Source organism: Camelus ferus, chromosome 31, assembly GCF_009834535.1.
Source record: "Camelus ferus isolate YT-003-E chromosome 31, BCGSAC_Cfer_1.0, whole genome shotgun sequence".
Taxonomy (NCBI): Eukaryota; Metazoa; Chordata; class Mammalia; order Artiodactyla; family Camelidae; genus Camelus; species Camelus ferus.
In genome coordinates this window covers 15,825,406-15,848,039 of record NC_045726.1, presented here as the reverse complement: position 1 = coordinate 15,848,039, position 22,634 = coordinate 15,825,406, and the positions used below count along the sequence as shown (strand labels likewise).

Below are 22,634 nucleotides of genomic sequence, written 5' to 3'. Positions count from 1 at the left end.
ACATCGAATCATAAATTTCCCCTTTCACCATGATGACTCATTCTCCTAAAACTAGTCTTAACCATGACTATTCTCTACAAACGCATCCCATCTATTTCTCATCATATAGTTTCTACTAACTGAGATCCTGAAAGATTATGTTTCAACCAATTTCCACAAGCCTATTTAGAAACAGCCTTTTGATTCACTTCTCATGGAAGTTGCTTGCATAGGTCCGACTGCTCTTCCCAAACCTACTTTCATCTTCTATGCGAAGTCCCAACCCTGTGCTAAAAACCTAAGAAGTCACCGAACACGGCACTAAATACCACAGATAAAAAGAGGTAAGTGGCATCATGCAGGAAAATGAACTTTTTTTTTTTTTTTAATATAAACCAACTTCAGGCTTGTTAGATGTTCTAGCTGCCACTCTAAAACCCCACAGTATTTTCCAGTCTATTTTGGCCAGGCTATTTCTCCCTCAGTGGTGTATTAACAATAATATTTCTCACATCCAACAATTATCTTCTCTTCACATTTGTTCTCTATGTAACCCTACAGCCCATCTTTAGCACTATGACTAATTTAGGTAACTTTTGAGGGAGTACTATTTCTTAAACTTGACCAAAAAACTACCTTCTTAGATCTTCCCACCACTAATTTGCAATCTCACAGTAAGTACTGCCTGTATCATTACTCATAACAATGAATAAAAAGTACACATCTACCCTGATGTGCTCACAGTTTTAAATAACCTATAATCACATAAATCAGGAAGCATCTTAAAATTGATGGCAAGTCCAGTTTTTTAGCTATCCCTAAAATAATGGTCTTTCTACTGATATAAAACAAATTTATGAAACAAATTTATGCAGCTTTCCCCCCCTTATGTGAAACGGAACTCTAATTCTCTGACTATTTTTGCACCCCCTCTGTGATATAAAATAAATTAGTGGTGCTCAAAAAAGCAGCACACTTCAGAGCTAACCAGACCACTTTTGAAGGTTCAATGCCAATGTAAACAATGATTCAGAAGTCAAAGAAATGTGACTGCTGCGTCCATAAATATGAAATACCCCTCTCCTACCTGGCTCTAGGTCAATCTAACGTAATTATAAAGTATTAATTATATTACATCCCAAAATATGCAGAAATAAAATAGAGAATATTCTTTTTTGGTGGATTACAATACACCTGATATACACACACATGCTTTAAGTATATTATTACTTTGAGAATGTGTGTATGTTTTAATATTCTTGTTCTGAGTAACAAGATACTCTTTAGTTTTTTACGTTTCTGACCATTATTTATATGGCATTTTCCTACATGTTTCCTACTTCTGCTGTTTGATTCCGTATGCGTAACTTTGATTTTAGATGCACAGACCCTGATTGCCCTGCAGCAGATAACAGTTCATTGTATTACTACATTACGATTTAATTTTAAATTCACTTATAAATACTGAGGTTCTTTCCCAATTTGGGCTTTTTAACAAACGTATGAAGACAGCCTTATATTTGTCTCCCAGTGAAAATACGCAGGACTCTAAAGGATAAACGTGGGAGTTGAACTGCTGAGTCATGGGGAACATGACTGCTAAACTTTAAAGAAAATGTTAAGTGGTTTTCCCAAATAGTTACACCAATTAATATTGCTCTCTGCCTTGCAGTTGTTTCTCTGCAATACATTCTCATACTCTTGGTATCATATACTTCTCCATGTTAAAAACTGAGTAGGTATAAAGTCATATTAAATTGTGATTTGATCTAAATTTGTATTTCCCATATTACTAAGATTAAGCAATTTTTCTATGTATGTCAGTGATTCCCTTCCTTGGGAAATGTTTGTTCATGGCTTTTACCTTTTGAATGGGTTCCCTGACTTTTTATATACATTTTAAAAGTTCAATAATTAATATATACTTGATACTCAGGTTTTTTTCTCAGGTAGCTAAATCAGTGAATGGAGTATTTTAAATATCTACTCGGTATAGAGTTTATATTCCAGCAGAAAAAGACAGAAAACAAAACATGTGAAAATAGTATATTAGGTGATGAGTGGTTGGGAGAAAAATACAACAGAAGAAAAGAAGACACAGACCATTTAAGGATGGTAACAGAAAGCCATACTAAGAAGATACTCGTCTTACGATCATCTCCCACTGCCTGGATCTACATACAACTATTCTGTCCATTTTAAAAAACAGCACAGAGTGACTACCCATGGAACTATCATCTGCATCAAGAAATAGAATATGACTGGATTAGTGAAACTTCAGAACTTCCTTGAAAACAAGTTACTGTTTCACTGCAGGTCACGTCACCAGAAACTTAATAGTAATTACTTGCTTTCACATTTCTCCTGTTTTACAGCTTTCTTCTAGAGGCCTTAAGAATTTGCAAGTTTAGGGAAAAAAATATGCAATATGTGGAAAAGGAGTATCTTTAAAAAAAAAAGTAATGGGATGTCATCCTGATTTTTTTAATGTTTAAAAGTAGGAACGCAAATACATATTTTAAAGCTCACAAATCAATATTTATATTTGACATTCAAAAGCTAAAAACCAAGAGATTATAAAAGAAACTAGAGTTGGGTATTAAACTATGAGGAGGAAGAGAAAGCAAATATTTTAATTCCATAACTGGTTCCATATTAGGTGATTACTAGATCCTGTCTAAATAAATAATTACTAAGCTATTGCCGGAGATTACAATTTTTAAGTTACTACTTATGCCAAAGTACAACCTATCTAAATTATTAGAATAAAAACACACTTATTGAAAAAAGCAAAGAAAACAGGCCTATCACTGAGAAGTCCCTTTAACGGTCTACAAACACGGCCTTACAGAAGAAACCACTAGTCGATCAGTACCAATGAGCTAATGTGAACTATTAGGAGAAAACGCTACTAGTCTACCAGAAACATACCTAAAGTTAATTTGTAAAATAGAAATACACATTTGTAAATTAAGCAAAAATTTAAACATAATTCAGGATTCACTGATCTTACTCAAGGCTGAAATCAATTTTTTCAAAATTAAATGAAAGGTTATGCACATTACTGAACAAAATCTCCTAAGTATTTCTGTGAAACTTGAGAAGCTCATTATTAAGACATATTATAGAACTTCTGTAATCAATATGAAATGGTACTAGTGTGGAGGTAACTAAACAGGCTAGAGAAAGAACAGAGAAACCAGGAGCTGACACATGATTTACTGACTCTTGACTTCTATCCATTGTGGTACTGCATAAAGCTGGAGAAAATTACTCCTGTGAAACAGAGGTAAACTGCATGTTTAAATGGAAAAGTTTATACCATTTACATTTAACATTATCATCTATGTATTTGGATGTCTCCCTTCCAAATTACTAACTGCAAGACGAGAACATCAATGTGCTTATGCTCCCATCTCTTTTCTCACACACCCCCTTACCACATTACACTAGGGCTGCTCTTTCGAAACTTCAAGATGTAAGTGCTCAAAATGGAGACGATTTAAACCATTTCACGGTGTCTACCTCTAACTGAAAACTTTGGATGTAATTCCCCTGGAGACCTGTCTACAGAACTCAGTAACTCACCTGCATGGCTCTTCGTTAGAAATTCGTTCTCTAATAACAAGGGATCTTCTCTTCGCTCCAACTTGAAGATTATGTCCGGTTTTGTAAACCAGTACCCTGTAAATGGGAAATAATGCAGAACCTGGATCAGCTCCATTGCCTGTAACGCACATGAATGTGAAGGAAGGGTTACAGGAGTAGCATACTGATGGTGCACATCTGAGCTTTCCTTTGGAGAGGAAACTACAAAGACATTTTTTTCTCCAAGGAAATTCATCTCTCAAGCCCATAAATCATAAAAAAAAAAAAAAACACTGAGTCTACATATACAGAGATTTAAATAAGGCTCTGTATAGGAGCTTCCAATAATGGACGTGATGGTACAAGAGGAATGATGTAACATGTCAAACAACTGGAAATCATACAAAGTTGATAAAACAATGACCCTTAGACATTACACACTGGACAACACTGAAAGACAAGCATCTGTGAGAGAAGGGGAAAAAATAGAATTTCTAGATTACTATATAGGAAAAAGACACCAAATCACAGCCAACCAATCTCAGTCACTACAAAAAGCAGCACTGGTGTGTTCAGGGAAGCCAAAACAATTACAATTTCTAAAGTGTACGTTTTCAGAGGGAAGAGGTACACTGACAGCCTGGAAGATCTAACAGAAAGGTCACCTTGAGCAAGTTTGCACGTTCAGCTAAGAATACCCTCAACAATAGAGAGAAAGAAAACAGATGCAATAGGTTGGAAAATTCCCAAAGAGTCACAGAGACATGCTGCCTGGAAAGAGTGGGCAGATCTTCTGATCCATGAGGTACTAGACATTCTGTTCCCAAAAGGGTCTATTATCCTGCTAGAGCAACCAAATTAGTCCTAAATTAAAGATGCTCTAAACCTGAGATAACAATCAACAATTAATTTAATTACTTGAATTAAACTAAAGTACCAGCAAGGACTGAAAAGATGAAAATTTCTCCCAAATCATTTATTGCACTCACAAAACATGCCTCAAAGTATTTACACAAATATAACAAAATCTAGCAACCAACAATGTAAAAATCACAATAAGCAGTAGACTACCAAAACTGAACAAATATGGAAGAAAAACACGATTCAAAAATCAGGAGAGAAATCAATCAATGGAACAGAACAAGAAATGTTGCCTGAAATAAAATTAGTCTTCAGAGACATTAAAACTGAGACATGACTCACAGCAGAAAAAAAACGTGACAATAAATACATGTATGTTCATGTGTAACCGAAAAATTGTGTTCTACACTGGAATTTGACACATTGTAAAATGACTATATAACTCAATAAAAGAATGTTAAAAAAAAAAGTAGAAAAACTGAAACATGAAAACATTAGTATAAATCACACTAACCACACAATAAGCAAACCAATGTTGGAGTGACTACACAGTACCAAACAAAATTCAGAGAAACAAAGATTACCAGGAGTAAAACTAAACTCTGGTATATTCTAAAAGGGACTATTTATCAACAGGATATAAGAATCCTAAATGGTTTACCACTTGAAAACAGACCTTCAAAAGGCATAAAGTAAATCCTATTTAAAAATACAGACAAATGAATTATACTTGGAGAGCCACAGTCCTCTCTCAATATTTAAAACATTACATAGAAGCCTTGTGCAATACGATCAGCCCACTGGCTAACTCCATTGAGATAAAGCATTATTTTCAATCACATATGGAATACTCATAAGGATCTTATGCTAGACACTAAAAGAAGTTACAATACATTTCATAAGATTGAAAATGCATGAAATAGTGTTCAAAGTAACAACAAACAGAAAAGTAAACAAAAAATTGTAATAGTAAGGCATAAGGCTTTGTATTTTTTGAAAACTGCTTTAGCTGTATCACACAAAGGTTGATGCGCTTTTATTTTCATTTAGTCCAAAATATTTTCATAAATATTCTGTGATTTCTTGTTTGAGTTAATATAGTCAAGATGGCAAGACTCTGGAAGTTGAGCTACAGGTTCTATACAACCCCTACCAAAATCTCAGCGCAAATCTTCTACAGAAATGGATAAATAACCCTAAAATTCATATGGAAATGCAAGTGACCCAGAATACCTAAAACAAACTTCATAAAGAACAAACTTGGCAGGTTCACACTTTCAACTTCAATTACTCTTTGTTTACAAACAAACAAAAACTTCCTGTCTCTCATCTATATTACTCTTACACTCTACTCAGAGAATACTTTTGTCTTCACAGTAACTCTTCACTGCTGGTCACTGAGTGTGCAGAGGTTTTTCCCACTACCAAGCAACAGTGCAACACCAGAAAGGTGCCCTACAATCCAGTTCAGTTCAGACACTAACTACTTGGAGTTACCATCAGATCCCACAGGTGAGGGGTTCAGTCCGACAAGACTGCCTCTCCTCACATTTCAGATGCCAATTACAAGTCCAGCCTGCAACCTGTACTCCTGAACACCTAGTTACAAATGGATAGTCCCACATCCTTGTCTTCAGGTGCAGTTAATTTGCTAGAATGGCTCACAGAACTCAGGAAAAGTTTACTATTACTAGATTGTCACGTTTATCATACAGTTCAGAAACAGTAAGATGAATAAGCTGACAAGAGCCTAGTTTCCATGCCCTCTGCAGAAGTGTCGGCCTCCCGGCACCTGCATGTGTTCACCAACACTGAAGCTCTCTGAACCACATAGTTCATCCAGCCCCCTTCTCCCTCCCTGGAGGTCAGGGGATGAGCCTGGAAGTCCAAATCCTCTCATGCCTAGGTTGGTATCCCTGGCAACAAGCCTACATCCTTAGGGGGTTTCTAAAATCACCTCATTAACATGAACTCAAGCAAGGCTGCATGGAGCTTGATATGTATGCTAAAAGCCAACTTAATCCCTCTTCACTTAGGAAATAGCAAGGGTGTTAGGAACTTGGGTCAGGAACAGGCATGAAGAACAAATTTTATCTTTCCTCCCATAAACACATATCATACTATACTGCTAAGGTAGTAATGGGGTAAGAACAGACATTAATAAGTCTACATGTAGACTTAGAAAACAATGGACTAGAACTGAGAGTCCAGAAATAAACCCTTACAAATGTATGAACAACTGAATTTCAACAAGGGTGCCACAATTCAATGAGGAAAATACAGTCTTTTCAACAAACGGTGTTGGAACATCTGAACCTTCAATGCAGAAGAACGAACCCGCACCCTCTACCTCACACTATCTATAAAAATTAACTCAAAATGAGTAACACACCTAAATGTAAAGACTAAAATCACAATGTAGAAAAAAAACACAGGCGCAAATCTTTATGACTTCGGGTGAGGAAAACTTTTCTAAGAAATGACAAAAACAAGCAAAAGAAAAAAAGAGATCAACTGGATATTGTCAAAATTAAAAAAAAAAAAAATGTGCTTCAAAGAACTCCATGAAAGAAGTATGGAGAAAATACTTGTAAAACATGTAACTACTAAACACACCTGTATTCAGATTGTATAAGAAATCCTAAAAGTCTACAACGAAGAAAAGACAAAGAACACAAATTACAAAAGGAGAACAGATGTGAACAGACATTTCACCGAGGAACACACACAGTCAATAAGCAATCAGCACACGAAAGATGCTCAACATTAGGCAGGTGCAAATCACAACTATAATGAAATCCCACTTCACACTCAACAGGATGGCTTTAAAAAAAAAGCAGATAATACCAAGTATTAATGTACATGCGGTGAAACTAGAACCCTCATTCATTGCTGGTGGGGTGGTAAAATGGTGCCACAGGTTTGGAAAATTGTTTTGGCAATTCCTAAAATTGTTAAACAAGAGTTACCATATCACCCAGTAATTTCATTCTAATTATACACCCCGGAGAATTGAAAACTGCTCAAAGCACCATTACTTGTAACAGTCAAAACAGAAGCAACCCAAAGTCCATCAAGGGTAATCAAAATATGACATATCCATAAAACCAAGTATTACTTGGCCAAAAAGTGAGCTGGATTACTGATACAGATGCAGCATGGATGAGCCTTAAATGGACCATGCTAAGTGGAGAGGTCACTCAAACAGCAATGCATTCTGTGATTCCATTTACAGGAAACGTCCGGAACAGGCAAATCTCTAGACACAGAGCACATTAACAGCTGCTAGGGGGTGGGGAGCAGAAATGGAGGCACTATGTGATGAAATGATTCTAAAATTAAATCGTGGTGAAAGTTCATTATCTCTGGGAACATATTAAGAATAATGAATTACACAAATTAAGACTGTGAAGTTTTGTGCATCAATTATATCTCAACAAAGCTGTTATTACAAAAAAAAAAAATTCTGACAAAGAAAAGTCCAGGTCCAGATAGCTTCTAAAGTGAATTCTACTATGAACTTTTAAGGAAGAAATGACATTAATTTTATAGCACTAGGAAAGGGAAAGAAAGAAATAGCTGACACCGAGCAACTATTTAAGGCCTTTGACTAATATCACTTAGTGATAAATAAATGAAGTCTTTTCCATTAAATCATAGTCTGTTCAAAAACAGAAATTAAAACGCAGAGATATCAGGAAGATATAAAAGTATCTTTACTTACAAATCATACTATTTAATATGTAAAAATGTTCTAAGGAGTCTTCAAACATGTAGAAGAAACAAGTGAAGTCAGCAAGACACAAAGATATAGTATCAATGAATAGAAACTATAATTCTATGTAATTCCAAAAAATTATTGGAAATTCATGTTTTAAAAATATCATTAAAGACAGCATCAAAAGATTTAAGGACACATTTCACAAAACAAGTTGAAGACAAGTACACTGGAAACTACAAAATACTGCAAAGAAGCATTAAAAGCTAAGAAAAGAGAAGAGTTTTCACAAATCAGAAAGATTCAATCTTAGCAGATGTAAATTTCCCCCCAAATGATCTACAGATTCAACACAATCTTTATAAAACCCACTAGAGTTTCAAGAACAACTAAATTCTTTTACAATCCATAGGGATAGGAAAAGAACCTGTAACAGCCAACAGAAAAAGTTAAGTGAAGTTATTCTTCTTTCCCACTATGCAGTCAGATTAATCAAGATAGTGCACCACTAGTGTTAAGACAGGTATTTTGATAAATAAACCAGAATGATATTCAGGTCAGCCTACGCACATACAGTCAATTTATTTCAACCGGTGCCAAGGCAACTGAACAGGGAGAGATAATCAGTTCAACAATTACAACTTCAGCCCACAAAAAAAAATCACAATCCGTATCTCACACTACGTACAGAGATTCCATGGACTTACATGTAAAGTGTAACTTAAATGCAAAGTGCATACCAAGAAAACTTCTAGAAGAAAAATATAGGAGAAAATCTGAAAGACCTCTGCTTAGGCAAAGAATTCTTAAAAAGGGGGAAACAGAAGAATGCGAAAATAAAGCATATATTAAGTTGGACTTCATCAACATAAGACCTTTCACTATATTGTTTAGGAAATAAAAAGGCCCAAGTATCCGACCTCCTACAGATCAAGAGAAAAATTTTCCAAGACGTGTATGTTATAGAAGCTTTCAATTTAAACTGTATAAAGAATTTTTTCAACTAATTCAATTAAAAAAGAATTATTTCTATTGCATTTTAACACAAAAAAGTCAACAAAACAAATGGGTAGGGATCTGAGCATACTTTTTATAAAGATATACTAATGGCTGAACAGCTTTAAAAAGTTGTTCTGCATCATTATCAAAGGGAAACGCTAATTAAACACCAAGCAGATACAACAGACTCCAAATAAAAAGATCAAAACTCATTGGGTTTACAATACAAAATAATGGTGAAAGTGTGGAGCAATTAGAACCACTGTGTGTTGCTAACGCCCCAAAAAATGACAAATTCATTTTAAAACCACTTGGCAGTTGTTCTCTTTCTTCCTTCATTACACAGGCCTACCTCAGAGATGCTGCAGGTGTGGTTCCTAGATCGCCAGAACAATGTGAACATCAGAATAGTGAGTCACACACAATTTTTTGGTTTCACAGTACGTATAGAAGTTCTGTTCACATTACAAAGCAGACGATTATGTGTGCAACAGCATTACATCTTAAAAAAGAAAATGCACACACCTTAGCTTAAAAACACTATATTGCTGAAAACAAAACAAAACAAAGCACTGACCATTAACTGAGGCCTCTGTGAGTGGTAATCTTCTTGATGGTGCACGGCCCTCATTACTGATGGCTGCTGACTATCAGTGACGGTTTCTGAGGGATAGGGTGGTTGTCGCAATTTCTTAAAATAAGACAATAATGAAGTCTGGGACATGCACTGACTTCCTTTTATGACTGACAGCTCCATGACAAGGAAAGGTACTTGCCAGCATCTTCCTCACAGTTACATATCTTTCACAACTAGAGTCAACCCTCTCAAAGCCTGCAACTACTTTATCACCTAAGTTTATGTAATATTTTGAATACTTTATTTCAATGATCTTTATTGTCTTTACCAGAAGTAGATTCCAGCTCAAGAAAACTTTCTTTGGTCCTTCAAGAAACATGTCCATATTCACTAAATTTTTTTCATGGGAGTGCAGCAATTTAGGCTCCACTTCCAGTTCTCCTGATTTTCCCACTACATCAGCAGACACTTCCTTCACTGACGTTTTGAGCCCCCCAAACATACCCCTAAGTGTTAGAATCAACTGCTTCACACTCCTGTGGAAGTAGATACTGTGACCCCTTCCCATGACTCACAAGTGCTCTTACGGCGTCTGGAACAGTCAGTCCTTTCCAGGAAAGATCAACCGACCTTGTGGAGACCCATCAGAGCAAATCACTATCTACGGCAGCCTTACAAAACGGATTTCTCAAAGAATATGACTTGACAGTCAAAACGCCTCCTTGAAGAACGGGCTGCAGTATGGATGCTGTTAGCACGCATGAAAACGACACCAATCTCACTGCCCATCTCCATCTGAGCTCCTGAGTGATGAAGTACACTGTCAACGAGCATATTCTGAAAGCAATCCTTCTGAGCAGGAGGTCTGACAGTGGGCTAAAGATACTCAGTACCATGAGGTCAACAGACGTGCCATCATCCGGGCTCTGCTGTTCCATTCACAGAGCACAAGCAAAGCAGATTCAGCATAATTTTTAAGGGCCCTAGGATTTCCAGAATATTAAATGAGCACTGGCTTCAATTTAAAAGTCACCAAGCTGCACTAGTCCCTAACAAGTCAGTCAGTCTATCCTTTGTAGCTTTGAAGCCAGGCATTGATGTCTACTCTCTACCTAAGAAAGTCCCAGATGGCATCTTCTTCCAACAGAAGACTGTTTCATCTGCATGAACTCTTACGTAGTGCAGTCACCGTCATTAACTCTAGCTAAACCTTCCGCATAACCTGCTGCAGCTTTTACATCAGCACTCGCTGCTCCCCCGGCACATCCCCCTTAGACAGACGGAATTGTTAATAGGTCTAATTTCAAATCTGTTTTATCTCGGGGAATAAGGAGGCCTCAGGAGGGGAAGAAAGATGGCGGAGTGACCAGTGGTCAATGGAGTAGTTCAGATCACACACAACATTTATCAATTAAGGTTAAAGTCTCATATGAGTGCAGTTCATAATGCTCAAAAACAATTGCAACAACACCAAAGACACAGAGCAGCACGACAAATGTAATAATGAAAGTGCTTGAAACACTGTGAGAATTACCACTTGTGGCACAGAGAGACCAATGAGCCAACGCTGCTGGAAAACGGGCGCCAAGAAAGGGTCAATGCAGGGGACTGCCACAAACCTTCCATTTTGCAAGGAAAAATAATAGCTGCGAAGTCAATAAAGCAAAGCACAGTAAACCAAGATATTCCTGTAGTTACAAGTAATTGTCATGAGACCAGGAAACCACCACTTGGGCCTTAAACATGGGAATAAAAACACAGTCACACACAGACTTGGGTGGTAAACATCCGAAGGAGATTTATTTATGATACCACTAAACGCCAAAGAACCTAAATGTCCTTACTGGCAATTGATAATACACAACATACAACAGAACATTGCTCATCAATACAAATAACAAACACAGAAGGACCCTGCTGTTTATCTATTTTATATACTGGTTAGTATCCACAAACACTATACAAAAAAATGGATAAACTACAGGGCCTACTGTATACCACAGGGAACTATATCCAGCACTTTGTAACAGCCTATAAGGAAAAAGAATATGAAAACATATATACGTGTGTGTGTATATATATGGCTCAATCACTATGTTGTACACCAGAAATTAACACATTAAACTGACTATGCTTCAATTAAAAAAGATACACGTAACAGCAGTATGAATCTCAAAAGATTTATGCTATGTGAAAGAAGCCACAAAAAAAATAGTATATAAATAAAGTGTGATTCCATTTATATCGAAGTTTCAAAAAAGGCGAAAGTATTGAAAACAAACGAGGACCAGTAATTACCAGAAAACAGGTGGGAAGAGGCCTGACTGAGAAAGACTACAAGGGAAATTTTTACGTGAGCGAAATAATCTGTATCATGATTTTGGTGATACAGCTATACAGTTTTCAAAATTGACTGGATCATACTAAGAAACCTGCTGAATTTTATTTTCTGTTAATTATACCTCAATATAGGTGATTTTTTAGAAAGAAGAAGAAACAGAAAAACAATCGCACTCCAGGGAGAGCGCGCGGCAGAGGGGCTCACCCACTGAGACGAGGTGGCGGTAGTTCTCCAGCATCACGTCTCGGTACAGGGTCCTCTGAGCAGGAGCTCACGTGCCGCCACTCCTCCTGGGTTAACGCCACAGTCACGTCCTCGAATGACACCGACATCTGTGAAAGCACATTTCCCATCACTCTGAACAATTCAAATTAGGTGACATGGGAAATACCTTTGGAACTAACTCCTGTCATGTTTATGGTTCAGAATTTCAGACAAAAGCCTGACACTACACTCTTTATTTGCAAGGCCCCAGGGAAGCAGGCATGTTCATACTTTCGGCTATGCCTTCAAAATTCATCCAGAAGTTGATCACTTCAAAGTACAATTGCTAACAGCATTCTTTCTTGAAAGGAGTACTGAAGGAGTCTGCTAACTCATCTGTCTCCACCACTGCCTCACAAGGGTCCACTCTCAGAGTTATTATTTTAAATTATGTCAGGTCATTTCATTTCCCAGCACATGAATCTCTAAACAACCTAGTAAACAGAGATAAATATTATTTTGAAAAATGAAGAGACTGAATACAGTGGAGATGGCAGTTCTTCACAAAGAGATCCTCAGATTCAATGCAATCACAATCAAAAGCTTAGCAGGCTTTTTTAGATTCACAAGCTGACTCTAGTAGTTACAAACAAACAACCTACAATATGAAAACAATTCGGAAAAAAGAGCAAAGTTTAAGAACTGATGTTACTTGATTTCAAGACATACCACACAACCACTATATGATACTGTGAAACAGTATGTGATATTAACAAAAATGAAAGACAGGTGAAAAGAAAGTCCAAAAATGATACATACACATATACATACACATATTCACTGAACTGAGATGTTGGAACAATTCAAAGGACAAAGTATATTCTGACAAAAATCATGCCAAACTAATACAACTCCATTAGAAAAAATAAATAAATAACAATAATCTTCATTCATATCTTGCATCCTGTTAATCAATTCAAAATGATCACAGACCTCAATCAGTTGGCTTGAAGCTTAGATTTTAAGAGTCATATAAATACACCTGTCACAGAAAGAAATTGACAGCTGGTGTACTCAAGGGGCAATCAGCAAGATGGTTTGAGTGTCTGCTCCTTCAACTCTCAGTATTTAGAATCTACTACCACTACAAATTTACAAGCCCATCCCCAGTCGGGAAATTCTAAATTTCTGACAGGCCTAACCAGCAACACATCTGGTTGCTGTCGGATCAGGATTCCCTGAATTAAAGTACAAATTTTAAATATACAGAAATAGGAATTACTGACATAACAGATATAGTAAGAAAATACTATCAGCAAGCTTATGAAAATACAGGTAAAAACAGATAAAAATGTACAATTTTCTGTGAAATAAAGAGATGAAATGAAGCAAAAACAGAAGAAAACGAGGAACAAAAGGGGGAAGGAAGAAGACGGGAGAAGGGAAAAGAGCAGAAGTGTCCCTGTAAGACTGGTACAACCCTGACACCACAAATCCTCAGGGACACAAGACAATAAAATTACAGGCTAAGCTAGTTGGTGATTACAGCAATTAAAAATCAAATACGATGTTAGCAAGAAGATGTCACTTATAAATCTACAAACAAAACCAAAAAAACTCACACCCATTAGCAAGCAGGGTCTACACAGGAACTCAAGAGTTAGCTAACATTTTAAAATCCATTAGACTACCTCTAATATTTGTATATTAAAGAAAACAAGCTATGCCTTTAGGCCAAAAGATACGAAAAGGTACTCAATTTAATTCAGCGTTCAGTCATGACTCAAGTAAAGTCTTACCAAGCTGATTATAAAGGGGAAATAACTTCCCTTGGCAATGGAAGTGAAACACAAGATCAGAGCAATCTGAAATCAAGAGTTAAGTCCATCACAGTACAAAGTGGGGAATGAATAAAGGACTCACCTCACATACTCTCATTTTCTGCAGCTCTTGGGAGACTGCGGAGGACTGTGAAGATTCAGCTGAGGGGACAGAAAGAGGACAGGGTCAGGACACCAGGCCTGCCTTACACTCCCTGCGTCCACCTCCCACCACCTCCGCACCCAGCTGAGGAGCAGCCTCCCTTTGGCCCCTGAAAAGGGAAGGGAAGGACCCTGGGGAAGCACCACCTGTCCTTTTTCTAGTTTCAAATGATCGTGGGACTTAAACCTATCACTTCTTATTGCGGTAAAATAATTTTGTCTATTGATTTGAACAATACAAATAAAAAAAATGATTAAAATACCAAAGGATGACAGTATTTCAGCAAAAATTAACAGCAGGAAAAAAAAGCCAAATGCATGCTTTATGTGTTTCTCCAGCAAAACTGTTTACCCCTTGAGTTAGAGAACCCACCAAAAGCTCAGTAAAAAGTATAGGATGCTTAAAGGCAATTTTCTAAAAAACGTTTTCTTTTAAGTGGGCTGCAGCTTCTTAGAAGGGAGCCTTGAGAGTTTCTTCTGATGGCTTAACTGTACGGACGCGCTGTTCCACTCCTGACTCTCTCACCATCGGGTGAGCCTGGAGAAGTCACCTGCCCTCTCAAACTCAGTACCACCCTGCCCACCCGAGATTCAGATCTGCTGTTTTATGTGTTTAATGCAGATGGTGACACCGATATCATGAGATAGTTGTGAGGCTTATGTAAACCTCCAAACAAAGAGATCCAAGTGTCCTCTAAACACAATAGCAGTCACTAAAGGAGTCACAACATGGCTTCCCTGACGCCAAGAGGCTTACAGAGCTCACTGTGATGAACTTGTTTTCTTGGAGTTCTAATAATGTTTTTCTCCTTGCTACTGCTATTTTTAACTTGCTTGAATTTACCTGCTTGGCAACTCCCACCCTATGATGAACGCCCTACCCTAAATAACTTGTATCCAAAACCCAGAAGCTGTTTTTCAGAAAGAAGGTCGTGGAACAGTAACATTGAAGCAATATCCAGAGCCCCCATGATACTAGAGGACTCAGGCCCGATAACGCCAAGGCTGGGGGCAGGAACCTCCTCAAAGGACCACCAGAAGTTTCCCAAATGCAAGATAAACTTTTGTAAAAGACCACTGTTAGCTGTCACCGACAAGCTCCTTCCCGTTTGCCTGTACAACCAAGCCCTAACCCTAGGTGAATTCACAGTCTACGGCACTAGCCTCCCGTTAACTCGCCTTTGCTGGGCAACGCAATAAAGCTGCTCTTTACTTTGCTCCCCAAATTCTGCCTCCGAGTTTGAATTCGTTTTTTGGCGTGCAGAGGCCAATTTTTCGGCAACATTACCAGTTCCTGGTGCTTAGTCCCCGGCACTTTTCTAAGTCATTTTACAACTGGTCCCACACCTAACTCTCACCTCAACGCCATAAAGCAGACATTTTTTAGCCTCATTTGCACGGGGCGACGTGACCCCCCCCCCCAGGTCACTGCTCCCGGCCCCAGCTACAGGTGACACAGGTGGAAATCGCCCAGTCTCTCTGGCTCCCACGCAGGGCCGGCCCCGCAGACCCCCCACCCCCCACCTGCCGGGCTGCTCGCGGCCCGCCCCGGCCCAGCGCTCCCCACCCCCACCCCACGCCCCCATCCCACCCCCCACGCGCACAGCCCTACCCGTCAGGCCGCCGCGGGGCCGGGTCCACGGCCCCCACACGCCCCGAGCGCCCGCCCCCCCGGACGAGACCGGACGCGAAGGGCCTCACCGACACCCCCGGGGTCCGGGTCCCGCCAGGGCCCGGGCACATCAGGGGGCTTCCCGCTGCCGCTCCCGCCACAAGAACTCAACAAATTTCAGGGCCTCAAGTACACTCACACCGGCAGCTTCAAGCCCGCGACCCAGACAACCGGAACTTCCCTGTCAGAGGCGGGCGGTGGCGGAAGTGAAGAGGCGGGGGCTAGGCTGCACATGCGCACTGGGGGCCCTGAAGCCCAAGAGGGCGGTGCATCGGGAAAGACTACAGTTCCCATTATGCCGCGCGCTTTGGTGTGACTTTGAAACCTGAAAGTACTTTAGGGCTGCAGGCTAGAAATACTGGAGAATAGAAACCATGTTCATGTGGTTCTTGGTGCTCCGAGGCCAGGATCGGATGTGTCCCCACACTTTGGGTCTTCAGGCATCTTCACGTCTGGCCTATGTGGAGGGATACCAGAGCAAAGCTGGGCAAACTCCGCGCTGAAAGATGATTGTTCAGTACTTGCCCACCCGTAAGAAAAAAGAGCCTGAGTTGGTGGCGGAGACAGTGGTTTTATGGATAGGGGGATCTCGCGTGTCTGAAGCGACACAATGACAGGTGGGCACGATGTGGCAGAAGTTTTCCCTGGGGTTTGTAGGGTGGGACGTTACCAGTTACAGGGGAAATTGACCTCAGATTGGCTCATTGGTTACCAAGCAAACCCACAGGGCCTCCGGCTTCTCCCAGCCCCACTGGTTAAGTTATCAGTGTGGAGACGTTCTGCCCTAAAACTAGAACAATCATTAGTCGGGGCCTGGGGCAAGTATGTAGAAAGGTCACCGTTGTGAGTAGGGTGTAGGTGAAGCTGGCACCGGTCAAGCAGGGATTGTTCAGAGAGAAAGAGAACAACAATCTAGAGTGGCCTGACCAGATACACATCATCCTTTATCTTGGCTGCATGATATTGCATTGGAGGATTAGATCATTTATTGATGAAAACCCTTTTTGATGGATGTTTAGTTTGTTTAAATTTTTCGTCATTGTAAATGTATAGTAATTATTTGTGTCTATTTTTCTTTGCATATTTCCATTTTTTTCTGCAATACAAATTCTAACATGTAGAATTGCTGAATTAAAATAGATGTGTAAATGATGGTAGATGTTAACAAGCCATCAAAAAGGCTAAGCTAGTTTAATCTCCCACTAGGCTTTGTTAAAAAAAAAAAGCTATTCTGACACTACAATGTTAAGAAGCAAATAGTGGACAGTTTCATGTCAAAGAATGAAATTAGAACATCCTCTAACACCATATAGAAAAACAAACTCAAAATGGATTGCAGACCTAAAGGTAAGACAGGATACTATAAAACTCCTAGAGGAAAACTCTTTGACATAAACTGCAGCAATATTTTTTGGATCCATCTCTTAGAGTAATAGAAATAAAAACAAAAGTAAACAAATGGGACCTAATTAAACTTACAAGCTTTTGCACACCAAAGGAACTATAAACAAAACAAAAAGGCAACCTACTGAATGGGAGAAAATATTTGCAAATGATGTGACCAACAACGGATTAATTTCCAAAATATACAAGCAGCTCACACAGCTCAGTATCAAAGAAACAAACAACTGAATCAAAAAATGGCCAGAATATCTAAATAGACATTTCTCCAAAGAAAACATCCAGATGGCTAACAGGCACATGAACAGAAGCTCAACATAATTAATTATGTGAGCAATGCAAATCAAAACTACAATGAGGCGTCACCTCACATCGGTCAGAATGACCATCATCACTATGCTGTACACCACAAATACAACATTGTAAATCAAATATACTTCAATAAGAGACTCTCAGACAAAGAAAATCTAAGGATATCCATTACTGCTAGACCTACTTTACATAAAATGCTGAAGGGAGTCCTTCAAGGTAAAAGGAAAAGACACTAGGAATGTTAAAACACAGAAATACAAAACACATTGGTAACGTTAGTATGTAGTGAAATCTGAATACCCCAATGCAATAATATAATCATCTGTTAATTATTCACATTTTATACAAAGATCAAAGGATAGAAGCACTAAAATGATTAAACTTACAATAACTGTTAATGGATAAACAATATAAAAATATGTAAACAGTGACATCGAATCATAAAGTGTTGTGGAGGGGGAGTAAAAAGGTAGAATTTTTTATGTAAATGGTTAGGCTGTTCTCAGCTTCAAATAGACTGTTGTATCTATTAAATGTTATATTTTATCAGCTTCACGGTAAATACAAAGCAAAGAAGATACACAAGAAAAAAGGGGAAGGGTAACAAATGCAGTGCTACAGGAAGTCATCAAATCACAAGGGAATACATCAAGAGAGAAAGAGAGGGCCAAGACTACAGAACAGCCAGAAACAAAATAATAGGATGACATTAGTAATTCCTTACGTATCAACAAATACTCCAAATGTAAACAGATTAAATTTTCCAGTTAAAGAACATAGAGTGATTGAATAAATTCTTGAAAAGACCAACTAGATTTCACCGAAAGAGGTTTTTTTAAGCTGTCATGACAAATCAAAATGAGAGGATGGAAGAATATATTCCCTAAAAATGAAAACCAGAAATGAGCAGGGGTAGCTATACTTAGAGCAGACAATAAGTAGACATTAAGCACAAAAAATGTAACATGAGACAAAGTCATTATATAATATTACATAATTAGTCATTAATTTAGATAAGAATTCAGTTCAGCAATCAGGCGCTCACCATCATTGGCTGCTGTGTCTCAGCTGCCGTGTCTTCCTGAGTGTCATGTTCGTTACAGCGAAGATTGCAGTGGAGCATTCCAGATGAAATTGTGTCCGCCACCGTCGTGGGTCAAGGCACTGTCATCTCTCAAAACCTCATGTCCCCTGCCATCGGTGCTGTCATCTCTTTTCATGGCCTGTGCTACTGTAGGCTGGGGACATTAGAGCAATCTGAGCACCACAGTGTGGTCATTCTTTCCTTCACCAAAATTACTCTGCCATATTCATATATAGAATTAGTATTCTTTGAAACAACTTTATACATGTTTTATCACAATATATTACCTTAATAATAGTGGTGAACACATCCCGTCACTGAATTTATAACAACTTTATACATATAAACAAAATCATTCAAGTAAACATGTTCTCCATACCTACCCCTTATGTAATATTTTCCACGCACCACTTTGTGGTGATTTGTTCATCAAAGTAACACTATCCTTATTCACAGTTAGCATTCTGTCAAACATGTATGTAAATTTTTCTCTACAGTGAATTGCATGCACCACAGTTTAATAAACACATTCTTTCATTGAAAGAACATGACAGAAATGCAATAAAATTCTAACTCTTAGGAACGTCTTTTATACGCATTCCTTTACAGGGTATATGATATGTTTGGTAAACACATAGTTTCATTGAAATAACACTATCCTTTATTCACACGTACAACTAGTTTTCTTGAAATATTTTTTATATATGTGACTTTTCAGAGTATTTAATGCACGTAGTGTAATCATTTTCTCTCACTAAAATCAAATTCACATATACAACAAGCATCCTAAGATATATGTTTTATTCACGTGTTTTTAGTGTATACTATGGTGATCACATTTTTTCACTCTATTAATACTGTCATTTCAAATACTCAACTAGCTTTATGAGAAAACAAAACTTTATACATGTTAATTTATAAAGTGTTCCCATGCTCCACAGAATGTTGGACTGTCTTCCACTTATCAGCATAACTGTGATTTTTACAAGTACAACTGCCTTATTTGTAATCATCTTTTATACATGTGCCTTCGCAAGTTTGTTTTCCCATGTGCCACAGTGTGATGAACTAGTCATTCTACTGAGAGAAGATGGTCTTTATTTACATACACCACTGGCTTTCTATTTCACATCTTTTATATGTGCCTTTACATAGTGTATTCCATCTGGGTTTGTAATTTTCTGTTGGGAAGTTTTTGATTGATGATTCAATCTGCTTACTCTTTCTTGGTCTGTTCAGACTTGCTATTTTTCCCTCGTTCAGTTTGATAGATTGTATATGCTTCTAAGAAATTAGCCACTTCTTTTAGGTGATCTAATTTGCTGTTGTATAAATGTTCATAGTTGTCTCTTATGATCCTATGTATTTCTGTAGTGTTAGTTATTTTTCTTCTTTCATTGAGTCCTTACTTTTTTCTCAGTCTAGCTAAGTTTTTCAGCTTTTTTAGCTTTTTTTTTAGTTATAGTCATTTTACAATGTTGTGTCAAATTCCAGTGTAGAGCACAATTTTTCAGTTATACATGAACATATATATATTGACTGTGAAATTTTTTTTTTTTGCTGTGAGCTACCACAGGATCTTGTATATATTTCCCTGTGCTATACAGTATAATCTTGTTTATCTATTCTACATTTTGAACTCCCAGTCTGTCCCTTCCCACCCCCTGCCCCCTTGGCAACCACAAGTTTGTATTCTATGTCTATGAGTCTGTTTCTATTTTGTATTTATTTTTATTTTAGATTCTGCATATGAGCAATCTCATATGGTATTTTTTCTTTCTCTTTCTGGCTTATTTCACTTAGAATGACATTCTCCACGAACATCCATGTTGCTACAACTGGTGTTATGTTGTCGGTTTTTATGGCTGAATAGTATTCCATTGTATAAATATACCACATCTTCTTTATCCAGTCACCTGTCAATGGACATTTAGGCTGTTTCCATGTCTGGGCTGTTGTAAAGTTTTTCAGCTTTTCAAGTCTCTGTAAAACCAGCTTCGTTTCATTGATCTTTCCTACTGTTTTTCTGAATTCTATTTCACTTGTTTCTGCTCTGATCTCCATTATGTCCTTCCTTCTACTACTTTGGCTTAATTTGCTTTTCTTTTCCTTAACGTGTAAAGTTTGGTTGTTTATTTACAATCTTTCTAACTTCTTAATATACACATTTATTAGTTAATCTCAGGCATTTATACTACAATCCACCCTAAGATGCCAAGGCATCAGATTTAATAGAACATTAATAGCCAGGGCACCAAATATAGTAAAAGGGCAGAGACCAATAAACTATGCATCTGATTTGGGTTATAATAACAGATCCTATAATAATGATACAAACAATGGTCTGACATTGAGTCAGTAGCCATTGTCCAAACTTGAAAGGTCCAGCCATGAAAACAGGTCAGCGATCTTGGAGACACAGAGAATCTGTTCAAAGATTTGGGTAATATTATGGAATAGTTTAACATCTATCTGATGTAAGTAGGTCTGAACTTACCTGCTTGTTACTGATAAACACGCAGCAAGAAGCACCAGGGAGGACAGGCTCCTCTTTCCTCGGCCAGAAGATAATCTAGGGCCGGGGGGGTTGTCCAAAACCACTGGAGCAAGAGACTCATGGGACTGCTGCACAAGGGGTGGGGTTTTATAGGGCCTTTGTGTATGTCGGGTTAAGACAGCCAGCAATTGTTTTTTCTGGCCCAAGTTACCCGATTTTGGGTGGCCAGGGCCACTGCACTGGCACCCAGTCCAAGCCAATCCTAGAACTGAAATGCCCAGGACTATAGAAATGAAAACGGCTATTAGTCAGTGGCGGCCCAGCAGAGTAGGAATCTCAGGGATTTTGTGTCCCAAGGTCTGTAACTCCAGAGGCTGGACCAAGAAGACAGTGGTGCACTTAGTGTGTAGCCCAGGGGAAGTGGACCAGAGGGCTGCAGAAGGGAGGCATGTACTAGGGGAGAGCCCTACGCTGTGGGCATGCAGCAACATCCAAAGGCTGGCCATTTTTACTGTGGCGTACTCACGGGGGCCTTTGGTGAGAAACGGAGGACTTTGTGCCCATTCACGGCTGTCTGTGCCATGAGTCCTGGTGGTGTGACTAAAGGCCATGTGGACCAAGATTTGTGTCTGGGCACAGAATCACCAAGATGGCTTGAAGGCTACCTCAAAATGACCCTTTGAGGAGCTTCTGGAGACTGGGTGGGGTGCCTGATTGAAGGGAAGCCCAGGGCAGAGACATCACTGTTAAGTGGAGTTGGCTGAGTAACCTAAAGGAAAAGCTAGTCATCAAAAACGCTGGGCTAGAAGCGAAGACACTTGTGGTGGGCTCCCAACTGGCCTGCAAGGTGGAGGAACAACAAATGAACCTGAAGATGGAAACATAGCAAACTGAAATGCAAAAGAAAAAAAAAAAAAAAAAGAACATCCAAGAGATGTGAGAATAATTACCCAAGAAGGAATGTATGTATAATTAGAATTAAAAATAAGGACAAAACAGAAGAAATCTTTGAAATAATAATGGCTCAGAGTTTTTCCAAATTAGTGACAGACTCCCACTATAGATACAGGAAGCCAGACCATACCAAGCCACATAGAAATAAAAATATCTAGGTGTATCCTATTAGCCTTACCTGGAGAGGATAAATCCTAAGAATTATGTTGGAATTCCATTCACAGACCATGCAAAAAAAAAAAAAAAAAAAAAAAGCAGACAAATATTTAAATTGTTTTTAAAAAAAAATCAGTAACCCAGAATTCTCTGTTCAGTGAAATTATCCTTCCAAAATGACAGAGAAACAACAGGTTTATACTGTGTAGCACAGGGAACTATATTCAGTATCTTGTAGTAACTTATGGTGAAAAAGAATATGAAAATGAATATGTCTCTTCCTGTATGACCGGTGCTGTACACCAGAAA

The 22,634-nt window shown here is 38.4% G+C and overlaps 1 protein-coding gene and 1 long non-coding RNA gene across 2 annotated transcripts in view; one reads left to right on the top strand and one right to left on the bottom strand.

The window, feature by feature from the left end:
* The window catches only part of LOC102520591 (zinc finger protein 2 homolog), a 45,524-nt gene that overhangs the window by 4,287 nt on the left and 18,603 nt on the right, over positions 1-22,634 (bottom strand). The window contains 4 exon segments of the mRNA XM_032470963.1: positions 3,568-3,663; positions 12,268-12,331; positions 12,333-12,395; positions 14,191-14,249. Coding sequence (XP_032326854.1) covers positions 3,568-3,663; positions 12,268-12,331; positions 12,333-12,395; positions 14,191-14,249 — 282 coding nt within the window.
* On the top strand, positions 1,236-4,727 carry LOC116660785. Its single transcript, XR_004316417.1, has 3 exons — positions 1,236-1,247; positions 1,395-1,400; positions 4,512-4,727. It is a non-coding gene; the product is annotated as an uncharacterized LOC116660785 (long non-coding RNA).